At 38.1% G+C, this 12953-nt stretch overlaps 1 protein-coding gene across 9 annotated transcripts in view; it reads left to right on the forward strand.

Annotated features, from left to right (window-relative positions):
* TTLL5 (tubulin tyrosine ligase like 5) overlaps positions 1-12953 on the forward strand; it is a 269203-nt gene that overhangs the window by 80876 nt on the left and 175374 nt on the right. For all 9 annotated transcript variants that reach the window (XM_015558041.1, XM_015558046.1, XM_015558042.1 and 6 more), the window contains 2 exons: positions 3234-3296; positions 8521-8559. In XM_015558041.1, coding sequence (XP_015413527.1) covers positions 3234-3296; positions 8521-8559 — 102 coding nt within the window. The remainder of the gene's footprint in view (positions 1-3233; positions 3297-8520; positions 8560-12953) is intronic.

Consider the following 12953-nt stretch of genomic DNA (forward strand, 5'->3'; position numbering starts at 1 on the left):
TCAGGCGGGCTGGTGACTGAAGCTCCCAGCCTCTCCTTTCTTTTTTTTATTCTGGGATTTATTTACCTTCCATAATTGAAACTTTGTTGCCATCACTGGAGCTGAGAGCCGGACTCCTGCTCGCTCCAGGTCTGAGGCCCTGGCCTGCTGAAATCAGGTATCTGGGGTTTGTTTAGCTTCTATAATTGGAACTTTGTTGCTGTCACTGGAGCTAAACCCAAGGCTCCTGCTCGCTCCAGCTCCGTGGCCACGGCCGGCTGAAAGTAGGTATCTGGGGTTTGTTTATCTTCTATAATTGAAACTTTGTTGCCTTGAGTGGAGCTCAGAGCCAGCTGCGGCAGGCGGGAAGCTTGGCTTTCTCCATCACTGGGGCAACCAAGCCTCCTGCTTGCTCCAACTCTGTGGCTGCCGGCCGCCATCTTGTTTGGGTTAATTTGCATATAGTTGCTCCGATTGGCTGGTGGGTGTGGCTTAAGGTGTAGCGAAGGTACAGTCAATTTGCATGTTTGTCTTTTATTAATGTAGATAAGACTATGAATATCACCAACCCAAGCACTAGAGCATTAACAATAATTAAATTCTACCTATGCATTCCTCCTCTTTTTTTTTTTTTTAATCCCCTGCCTCTTTCCTAACTACCATCCTAACTCAGGATTGGACACTCCTAGATTTTGTGCTTATCATTACCTTGATTTGGGAAAAAAATGTTTTCTCATCTATATGTGTGCCTAAGCAATATATTGTTTATTTTTAGTTACTGAGATCTGGTTACATGCAATAAAATGCATCCATTTTAAGTGTACAGTTTGATGATCAGTTTTAACAAATATAAACACCAGTTAAACCACTGCCATCACCACAATCAAGATACAGAACATTTCTGTCACCTCCAAAAGTCCCCTTCTGTCTCTTTTAATAGTCAGTCCCCCATTACCTCAAGTCTCAGACATCTACTGCTGTATGTCACTCTAGTTTTTCTAGAATTTCATAGAAATGGAATCATACAGTATGTACTCTTTGGTGTCAGGATTCTTTTGTTTGGTGCAGTGTTTTTGAGATTTATTCATGTTGTTGTTTAAAGTAATAGTTATGTCATTATTGTTATGTACTGTTTCAGTATATGAATATACCACAATTTGTTTATCCATTGGGCTGTTGTGGAGCATTTGGGCTAGATCCAGTTTGGGGCTGTTAAGGAGAAAGCTGCTATGACATTCATGTATAAGTCCCTGTATGGATATATGATTATGTTTCTTTTGGATAAATACATAGGAATGGGATAGGTGGGTCATGTAATAAGGGATAAAGGGTAATAGTACCATTTTACCAGTATAAATGTATGAGAGTTCTACTTGTTCCCCATCCTTGGTAACACTTGTTATTGTCAGGCTTTTACTTTTAGGCGTTCTAGTAGTAGCATATCTCTATGGTTTTAACTTGCTCTTCTATGGATAACGATATTGAGCATTTGTATTCTGTTGACCATTTGTGTATCTTATTTTTCTATTTTAAATTTAGGATTTTTATCTTTTTTTAATATATTTTTATTTCAGAGAGGAAGGGAAAGGAGAGAGAGATAGAGGCATCAATGATGACAGAGAATCATTGATCAGCTGCCTCCTACGTGCCCAGCATTGGGGATTGAGCCCACAACCCGGGCATGTGTCCTTGACTGGAATCGAACCTGGGATCCTTCAGTTCCCAGGTCTATGCTCTATCCACTGAGCCAGACTAGCTAGGGCGGATTTTTATCTTTTTATTATGTGTTGTGAAGGACTTTCGATACAAGCCCTTTCTCAGCTATTTATATTGTGAATATTTTCTTCAAGTCTGTGGCTAGCTTTTTCACTTTTGTAACAGTGGCTTTTTAAAAACAGAAGTTTTAAATTTCAGTGAAGCCCCGTTGCTCCAATTTGTATTAATACATATTTATTGAGTATTAACCAAGTATTAATATTTCCTGGTACTTTGGATTATAAACCAAATATTATATGGGAACCCTGCTCTTTGAGAATTAACAGTAAGATTATGGAGAAATTGTGTATACATATGATAAAAATAGTTCAGATTTTTGTAGCTCTATGTAATTATAATGTACTTAAACACATCATTGTTTTGCTCACTTTAATTATGAGGAAAGTATGTCTCAGTAATGTGACTTGATTGTGATCTCACAGTGGGACCTGACACAGGAATTCTGACTCCAGATTTTACTTTTTCCTGCTTCGTCATGCTGCTTTCTGAGAAGAACAACTTGACTCTCTGAGACAGTATATGACAGGTCCCTCTGATATACACTAAAGGCCAGGGTAGTTCAGACAAAGGCACCTCTGTAGACTTGGAACAGTCATATCAAGAAGGCTCCCTGCAGCAGGGTGGTCCAAGCTACTTTTGGAGAATAGGTCTGAACGTATCCAGACAGAGGCAAAAGGATCAGTGGGAGGTGTGGTGTGAGAGGACCGTAAGGAGACTTGCCTGGCTCTACTGCAGGATCCATGTTGGGGAACTGTGTGGATAAAGTGTGGTATAGATTGTCCATTTGAAAACTTGGAAGAGAACGTGTATGCCTCCAGCAGTAGGCCTCAAGGAGCCATTGAAAGCTCTTGAGGAATTTCTTGATTGAAACAATCTTCCATCCACATTCTCATGTTTTTGCATCCCCCCTTTCCAGCTTCATTTGGCCTTTTCTGTCAGCTAGATACGATTTTTTTTGCTGGTGGCTTTGTTTTCATTTTCAGTTTTATTTTCTGAATTTAGTTTATCACCTTTAGTAATCCAAGAAATCCTCCTGCTTTTATTTCTTATTTTCTAAATAAGCCCTCTATTCCTTGTATTATATTTGCTGCTACTCTAGTATTTTATCATTTAACAAATATTTTTGTTGATTTCAGAGAGGATGGGAGGGGGAGAGAGAGATAGAAACATCAGTGATAAGAATCAGTGATTGGCTGCCTCCTGCACAGCCCACTCTGGGGATCAAGTCTGCAACCCAGGCATGTGCCCTGACTGGGAATCGAACCGTGACCTCCTGGTTCATAGGTCGACACTCAACCACTGAGCCATGCCGGCTGGGCTATTTTATCATTTTAATTTGAGCAACTGCCTCCTCCTTTGCCACTTTAGAAACAGTACATTAGTAACCTGCTACTTCTGTGCTTGATTCCTGGTTTTATTTCTATAGTTTCTGTTTTCAATAAGCTTAAGAAATAACCAGTTCCTTCCTTGTCTTTCAGGTCCTACCTTGAACACAAAACCTCCATGAACTATATGCTGGCAACACGTCTCTTCCCAGACAGGTGGGGATTTGCTATTCTTATAAATTTGGTAGGACTAGATCACAAAACTGGGGAATAGAACATACAGTGAAAGAAAAACAGCTCTATAAAATTCTTTATGTAAAAGCTTTGATAGAAAGGGCCTTGCAGAAAATACAACATAATAGCTCATTTTTCCAGAATTCATTCACTCTCAGCGCTTTGTAACATTTCCAGAGGCTAAGAATGTTAAACTAATCAAGCTGCCTTTATGTAGAGGGGAATATGTGCTTATCTTCTAACAAATATGCCTTTTTGTTAATCTATTAACCAAATGACTAGCACTTTGGTGTTTTGGAATATAAAACAAATATTACATGGGATTAAAGCATAAAGATCTTTAAATTCTAAAGATCTTTTAATTTTAAAAGTTAAACCATAAAGATCTTTAAATAAACTTAACAGATGCCCTAAACTTAATTCTTTTTAAAGGAAGGCGCTTATTCAGTGCCTTTTTACTTTAGACACAATTTTTGCAGACATGATCATCTGTTTTTCCAGACCAGAAGAGATTAGAATGATCAGATTAGAAAAGGTGGAGGGGAGGTAATTCACAAAATAAATACACTGAGAATTGTAAGAAATGACAACTGATAACCTTAATACAAGGGAAAATAGGGGGCAATGATGGAAAACAGACATTGGAATTCAAATAGCATAGCAATCAGAGACCGCTCAGTCCCACATATTTTTCTTGCCGCTGAGACATAGCTGCATTACAGTGCAGTTCAGTAATTGACTATGAAAATAAGGTACTTTAGTTATTTAGAGAAACCTATATTCAATTCAGGGTACATGTCCTTTATGCAGGACTCTTTTTTTTTTTTTTTTAATCCTAGCCCGAGGACATTTTCCCATTGATTTTTAGGGAGAGTGGGCGAGAGAGAAACATCGATGTGAGAGAAACACATTGATTGGTTCGCAGGATTCTTAAACAAGATACCCAGATTTCAGCTGTTTCTTGCAATTTCATGATCTGTTATCAGGAAATATATGGGATTTACCATTTCTCTCTGTAACTTTATGGTTATTACCATTGATGAACTAATTACACTGTGCAACTTGTAATGAAAGAAACCTTCAGATTTACTTAGAAAACATAGAAGCCTGGTTTTTTTATGCGGCTCCCCGTCCTTAGAGTTCATAGGTGTTACTTTTCACTCCTTTGGTTTTTAGTGGATGAGTACTTTCAGTCTGAAGATTTCAGTCTTTCAACTGTAGGAAGTATACCTCTCATCCTGCCTTTTCTCTTCGTGTGGAACTTTGTTAGATGAATTTTGGATCTTTTGCTATTTCCTTCATAGTTCTTTACTTTTTTTCTCAGACTTTTGATCTCATTATCTCTTAGATTTAAATTCTGGGAGACTTCTTGAACTTTGTCTCCAAAAACTCTAAATAAATCTAAACTCTAACAACTTCAGCCTTACCCGTTTGGTTATTTAAGACCAGCACAGAAGAGGGTTGTTCAATTTATTTTTTTTACTTTGGCAAGTATAATTTTAGTATCAAAGAACTGTTTTTGCTTTCTGACTAGTTTTCATAGTTTATCGATGTGATATCTTTTCACATCTCTTTGACTTTTTTTTTTAAGAACAGTTTATATTGATTTTTAGAGAAAGAGTAAGGGAGAGGGAGAGAGAGAAAGAATCATTGATGGGAGAGTGCAACATCGATTGGTTCCCTCCTGCATGCCCCTTACTGGAGATCAAGCCCGCAAACTGGGCATGTGCCTTGACTGTGACTCTAACTAACAACCTTCTGGTGCACAGGACTATGCCCAACCAATTGAGCCACACCAGCCAGGGCTCTTTAATATTCTTAATTAGTTTGTTTAGTGTTCTTTTCTGGATTTTGGTGGCTTTTTTTGTATTATATTTAATTCTTCTGGATTAGTTCTGTTTGTTTATGTCATTCTTTCTAGTTTGTACTGTTATATTTCCTCAAATACTAGTATTTGATGATCTTTGATTTCTAGTCATATCTGTAAGTAGTGGACTGTTTGCTTAGGATAGGCAGGCTATATGAGCTTCCTCACGGGTAGTATTGGTCTGTTTCTGAACTGATGTGGACTCTGGGCTTGTGTCTAGGTCTTTCCATATTTGGGCTTCCCATGAGGGAGGAGGAGAGCAGAGCACCACAATAGCCAGAATTAGGGAACATTCTGCTAGGGTTAGCATGCAATAAAAAAATTTGAAATGTAACTTGTGCTTTTTAGTTAACACATTCAATAACAAGACCTAGCAGTGGGTCTTATAACCACCATAATTTCAAAAGTATGGTAAGTGTTGGCAATATTTTGAGACTCCTCTTAACAACTCTAAAGTAATATGAAAAAAGATGTTACTTCTTTGGGTAATGAAATCACGGTAATACTACTGAGGATGGTTTCCTGCATGTATATGAAAGAAATGCTAAATTTCAGTTAATATTTTTCCTATCTACTCCCTGAATTCTTTCTTCAGGCCCCAGTTAAAACTCTGTATTCCAAAAACTTGGATTAAAAAACCCCTGAATTTCCCTATTTAGCAAAGAAAGCCCCTCATGATCTACTCTTGACAGGCTTTTCAGTCTAATCTTCACTTCTCCACACAACCCATGGCCAACCAGACCACATCTACATGCTCTTTTATGCCTCCTTATCTTTACATATCTCTGTACCTCAGAATGACCTTTAGTCCATTCCTAACTTCTTTTTCTAATTATGTTCTCCATTCTCTTACCCAGACCAGGAGAGGTTCTTTATCCCTCAGTCTATTTAAATTTCTATATCTATAATAATAAAAGCACAATATGCTAATTAGATCGGACAGCTGAATGACCTTCCGGACAAAGTCGTAGCAGCAAGGGCTGAGGCAGAGGCGGTTAGGGTGATCAGGCAGGCAGGCAAGCAGTTAGGGCTGATCAGGCAGGCAGGCAGAGTGGTTAGGGGCGATCAGGCAGGTAAACAAGCAGTTAGGGATGATCAGGCAGGCAGGAGAGCAGTTAGGGGTGATCAGGCAGGTAGGTGAGTAGTTAGGGGTGATCAGGCAGGCAGGCAAGCAGTTAGAGGCAATTAGGCAGGCAGGCAGAGTGGTTAGGGACAGCAGGTAGGCAGAGATCAGTTAGGGGTGATCAGGCAGGCAAGTGAGTAGTTAGGGGTGATCAGGCAGGCAGGCAAGCAGTTAGAGGCAATTAGGCAGGCAGGCAGAGTGGTTAGGGGCAACAGGCAAGCAGATGATCAGTTAGGGGTGATCAGGCAGGCAGGCGAGTGGTTAGGGGCGATTAGGCAGGCAGGCAGAGTGGTGAGGGGTGATCAGGCAGACAGAGTGGTTAGGGGTGATCAGGCAGGCAGGCAAGTGAGCAGTTAGGGCCAATCAGGCAGGCAGGTGAGTGGTTAGGGGCGAGAGGTATTTCCAACTGCTGGTTTAGGCCTGATCCCCAGAGATTCCCGTGGGATTGGGCCTAAACCGGCAGTTGGACATCCCTTGAAGGGTCCCAGATTGCGAGAGGGTGCAGGCCGGGCTGAGGGACACCCTTCTCCCCCACCCCCCATGCATGAATTTCATGCACCAGGCCTCTAGTTATATTATAATTGCCTGTTTTCTAACTAGTCTATCTACTTTATAAGTTGACTTTTATGAGTAAGTACTTCGTTATGTTCACCTTTGTCAGTATCAAGAATATACTACATGGTATGCTCACATACAAAAACATGCTTTGGAAAAATTGAAGAATTAAAATTGTATTTATTGCAAGCACTAACATCTTCCAATAAGTCTCTTCTCTTTTATTTGAATTGATGTTTTTCCCTCTTGTGGATTCCATTGTATTATTGTCAGAACTACTTTCAAACTAATTCTCTAATCATTTCTTATAGGTTAATTTTGTCTCTTTCCTGGCCTCCTCTACTCCTCCCTCACCTACCCACCCTGCTCTGGCAAACAGTATCTTACATACTCTCATACATTATGATGATAATTTTAACCCTTTCAGATTAATAACACCTGGGGATCTGGTAAACCATGTTTATCCCCTGGTCCCACCCCCAAACTCTGAAGTACTAGTATTTACTAAAAAGCTGCGTAGGTGATGGTAATGTGAAGTCATGATTGCAAATTAGTGGAAAAACCATTATATGATGGAAAAGTTAAAATAATCTTGAGACTTTCTGATGACAATAGGATAATATGAGGACATTAGCATGAATAGAAGACATAGGAGGGAAAAGAAAGCATTCTGGTGAAGACAAACTTGTCACTTGACTTTTTATAGGTAGAAAATCTTGATATTGATTGCATTTTTGTCTTAAAAACCCACACAATACCAAAGGTTACACATTGTGTAATTCCATTTATATAATATTTTGAAATGATACAATTTTAGAATAGAGAACTGATTAAAGAGAGCCTGGGGCTAGGTAAGCAGTGTGTTGTCACAAAAGAGCAACATGGGATCCCTGAGGTGAAGGAATTGTTCAGTATCTTGCCTGGCATTGGGCACATGAACTTGCACAGTTATAAAATTGTACTGAGCTACATATACACAATTACAAATGAGTACAAGTAAAACGGGAAATTTAAGAAAAGAGTGTTAGGTGAAAGTAAATTGAATGAGGAGAAAATTTTTTAAAGGAAAAAACAAAGCCAATTTAACATGAATGGCATTCACCTGCTTTGGTTAGAGCCCAAGTGATGGAGAGCAAGCATCATGTGTAGAAAGTGTATTTCTCTTGAGCAGCTCTTTGGACCTCGTAAGAATGGAGATTGGTTTCTTTTCCTAATACAGTTCAGTGAAAGCATAAAGAGTACTGGAGTGTGAAACTTAAGCCCTGGGTTCAGATTTAAGCCTATTAAACTCCGACCTTGGGCATGTCATAAAATGGTCTTTCTATAAATGGGACTAATAGTAACCTCCTTCGCATGATTGCTGTGAAGAACAATGTGACTTGATTTGTGACTGGATATTCACATGCAAGTAACTGTTACAACTTTTCTCTAGAATTCATTTGTTCTATCCCTTTTGGGTTTTGATCCTCCCTCAAGCTCCGGGTACTCTGTTCTTTTCTGGGCATGTTCTCCGTCATCTCTCTGCTGCTTCTGCCTCAACAGGTCTTCCTGGCAGACTTCCATGTTGAATCTCTACAATACAAATGTCAGGTGTGAGTGTGTGAACTCAGAGAGAACAGCCGCGATGTGCTCTAACCCACTTGTCCTTTCTACTTCTGCAGGGGAAACCCAAGAAGAAGCTTATTGACAGGAAGAACACGGTAACTGATTTTTAAAAGTTGAGCAATTTTTTCCATGTGCGTAGTATGTGATCATGCACAGACTAAATATGCATGATACTTCATAGAATCATTTTCAATTTGGCTCCGCTTGAATAGTAACATGAAAATGTTTTCTATCAAAACATTATTCTGTAGCAACTTTTTACAAACGAAGTTTGGGATTTATGTGCTTACTTATAACTACAGATATATCATTTCAACTGATAATAATAGTATTCTTCTTTGGCTATGTAAGAAAGACCAAAATATTAATGAAATTTCAAGCCTGCCCATGTTAGATTCAAATAAGAGGTTAAGTTTGGTTTTGGCTTTGACATACCTGGGCATGCAGCTCTGCACCTTATGGGACTGAGTAGAACTACTTCCAATTTGCCACGAAACTAAAAATATGCAAAATACCCGTGGCTGCTCACTTTGGCAGAGGAGAGAAAGAAAGGTCTTAGAGGAAGAGCTGAGATGGCCTTATCCAACTGAAGATTCCAACTACAACAAAACTCTTCAACCTAAACTCACACCCTCTGGTTTCAGACATTACATACATCCCCTTTGCTTTATATATCTTTAAAAAGCAAAATGAGGACAATAAGAAACATTCTCTATCAGCGGTAGCCAACCTTTCGGACCTCACGGACCACCAGTGGTCCACAGCCCACCCGTTGGCAACTGCTGTTCTTTATCTAGCTTTTGCTTCTACATTTAAGAATGAAGGTAAACTTGATCTCTCACTTAAATCTTTTAAAGCGTAAATCTAATTTTTCTTTAAAAAGAAGGAAAACTGCTTATTTAGCATGGCTCAGTGGTTAAGTGTTGACCTATGAAGCAGGAGGTCATGGTTCGATTCCTGGTCAGGGCACATGCCTGGGTTTTGGGCTAGATCCCCAGTGTGGGGCATACAGGAGGTAGCTAGTCAATGATTCTCTCTCATTATTCTATCTCTCTCTCCCTCTCTTCCCCTCTCTGAAATATATAAAATATATATATATTTTTATTTTTTATTTTTTAAAGGAAAACTTATGACTGCCATTTAATTAAAGGAAAACAAGTCAACTTTGTAGCTTATTTCCAAATGAAAGTCATATTTAGTGTTTAAGTTTTCTCCAGTTTTCAGTCAAGGAATATGCTTCCTAGAGTATATGGCATCAATTTTGAAATTAGAAAAAACAAAACAAAAAAGATAAAATCTTAAACAAGAATATTTAAAAATCAGTGAGTTCTGTCCTTTGTTCATTTTTTGCCACTCATTTTATATGGCTTGGCCATCAGTAGGGTTTTTTTTATGTGGTGTAGAGGCATAAGCAAATGAAAGATCGTGTGGCAGACCATATGCTGTAGCATGAAACAAATCCTAATATAGCTAAAAGGATTAAAAGCATATAGAGTATTAGAGTATGTTCCTTGACCACATGGAGGTTAGAAATCAGTAAAATAGAAAAAAATCTCTAAATATTTAGGAATTAACATATTTCTAAATAATCCACAGGTGAGGGAAGAGATCAGGAAGGAAAATTTTTGAACTGAAGGGTATAAAAGTATAACATTAAAATCTGTGTGATCTAGTTAAGGAGTGTTTCTAAGGAAATTTATATCTTCAAGTGCTTATATTAGGAAACAGAATTGAATCACTGATCTAATACCCATTTTATGAAACTGGAAAAAGAAGAATAACCCAAAGTAAGTAGGAGAAAGGAAATAATAAAGGACAGATATCAAATAAATTTTAAAAAATAAAGAAAATTACTAAAATCCCAAATTGGTCATTGATAAGATAGCAGAATTGATAAACCCTTACGTAGTCTGATCTAGAAAAAAAACAGAGAACCCTAATTGCCAATATGAGATAGGAAAGACGGATATCACTATAGATTTTAAAGGCATAAAAAAGATATTATTGCCCTGACTGGTTTGGCTCAGTGGATAGAGCATCTGCCTGCGGACTCAAGGGTCCCAGGTTCGATTCCGGTCAAGGGCATGTACCTTGGTTGCAGGCACATTCCCAGTAGAGGGTGTGCAGGAGGCAGCTGATCAATGTTTCTCTCATCGATGTTTCTAACTCTCTATTCCTCTCTCTTTCTCTCTATAAAAAATCAATAAAAATATTAAAAAAATGGTTTTAGGTGATATTCATGCTATTCCACTTTAAAAAGAAAAAGAAAAAAAGATATTATTAACAATCTTGTTGTACTGCTTTGACAACTTACAAACAATGTCTGAGTTTCTTATTGGAAGAGAACACTTAGTAAAACTGATATAAGCTAAAGTACAAATTTTGAATATTTCCATACCTGTTAAAAATATTGAATCCTTTCTAATAAAGAGGGAATATGCTAATTAACCCTCATACTGTTGCCATGCTGTTGCAAAGATGGCGGCGCCCACAGCCAACAAGGAGGGAATATGCTAATTGACTGCCCTACCCTCAAAATAGCGGCACCCAGTCCCCTCAGCCCCCTAGCCGCCCAGGGCTGGCCTGAGACTCAGGTAACCAGGGCTGCCAAGGCTTGCGCTGCCGGCAGTGGCAGCAGCAGAGGTGTGATGGGGGCGTTGCCTTCCCCTGATCACTTGGTCACCTCCCGCCCCTGAGGGCTCCCGGACTGTGAGAGGGGGCAGGCTGGGCTGAGGGACCCCCCTCCAGTACATGAATTTTCATGCGCTGGGCCTTTAGTTTGTAACAAAAAACATTCCTACAAAGAAAACTCCAGGCCCAGTGGTTTCACTAGTAAACTCTATCAAGCATTTGAGGAAGAATACCAGTCTTACACAAACTCTCAAAAATCTAGGAAAGGACACTTTCCAATTTATTGTATGATGCCAGCATAACTACTACACCAAAATCTGACAAAGACATTTAAGAAAAAGAAAATCACAGACAAATGTCTTAATGAACATAGATACAAATTTTCTTTTTTTAATATATTTTATTGATTCAGAAGTAGAGAGAGATAGAAACATCAATGATGAGGGAGAGTCATTGATCAGTTGCTTCCTGCATGCCCCTACTGGGGATCAAGACCACAACCCAGGCATGTGTCCTGATCAGGAATCAAATCATGACCTCCTGGTTCATAGGTTGACACTCAACCACTGAACCACAGCAGCTGGGCTAGATACATAATTTCTTAAAAGAATATTAGCAAATAGAGTCCCTTTTTATGTAAAAAGGATAATACATAGGACTAAAGTGAGATTTTTTCCAGTAATGCAAAGTTGGTTTGATATTTGAAAATCAGTTAAGACCTGACCAGGATGGCTCCTTTGGTTGGAGCATTGTCCCCATGTGCCAAGGTTGCAGGTTCCGTGCCTGTTCTGGCACATACAAGAATCAACCAATAGGTGCATAAATGAGTGGAAAAACAAATCCCTGCTCTCTCCCTGCTCTCTTTAAAGTCAATAAAATAAAAAAATTTAAAATAAAATTAGTCAATATAGTTCATATTAAATAAAAGGAAAAACACCAGATGATCATTTTATTAGCTGCAAAAAAAAAAAAAAAGAGGAGAAGGCATCTGATAAAATTAACATTGTGAGAAAACTCTTAGCAAATTAGGAATAGAAGGGAATTTTTCAATCTGATGAAGGCCTTCTATGAAAAATCTATTTCTAACATCATACTGAATGGTGAAATATTGAAGACATACCCCTTATGATTAGCAATAAGGTAAGATGTCTGCTCTCACCACGTATATTCCCTTTGTAGTAGAGGTCCTAAGCAGTACAGTAAAGCAAATAAAATAAAAGCATATAAATTGGAAAGGAAGACGTTAAGTGTCTGTATTCTTGGTTAGTAGACATCAGGTTAATAGAAAATTCCCAAATATCTACACAATACAAGAACATACAAATATATTTAGCAATATCTTGAGATACAAGATCAATATACTAAAACATTTTTAAAGATAGTAGCAGGAAATACTTGGAAAGTGAAATTTAAAATTCTGTTTATAATAGCATTTGAAAATATAAAATTCTTAGGGGTAAATTCAACAAAATATGTTCAATACCTATACAGATAAAGCTGTTAAATATTACTGAAAGATTTAAAAAGATCTAAGTAAGTGGAAAGATATGTCATGTTCATGGATTAGAAGACATATTGTACACATCAATTCTCTTGATATGTACAACTGATATAAATTGATCTAAATATCCAGTGCAATATCAATTATTAATCTAGTAGATTTTGTGTAGAAATTGACCAAATTTTTTTATTTATATGGAAATGCAAAAGACTTAGAATATCCAAGGTAATCTAGGAAAAGATTTAGAGCACCTGACTTACAGAAATTCTATAATGCTATAGTAATCAAAATTGGGGGAAATCTATCACTGAAACAGAAGAAGAGCCTAGAAATAGACTCATATTTATAATGTAATTT

The sequence above is a fragment of the Myotis davidii genome, unplaced genomic scaffold (genome assembly GCF_000327345.1).
Source record: "Myotis davidii unplaced genomic scaffold, ASM32734v1 scaffold309, whole genome shotgun sequence".
Lineage (NCBI taxonomy): Eukaryota > Metazoa > Chordata > Mammalia > Chiroptera > Vespertilionidae > Myotis > Myotis davidii.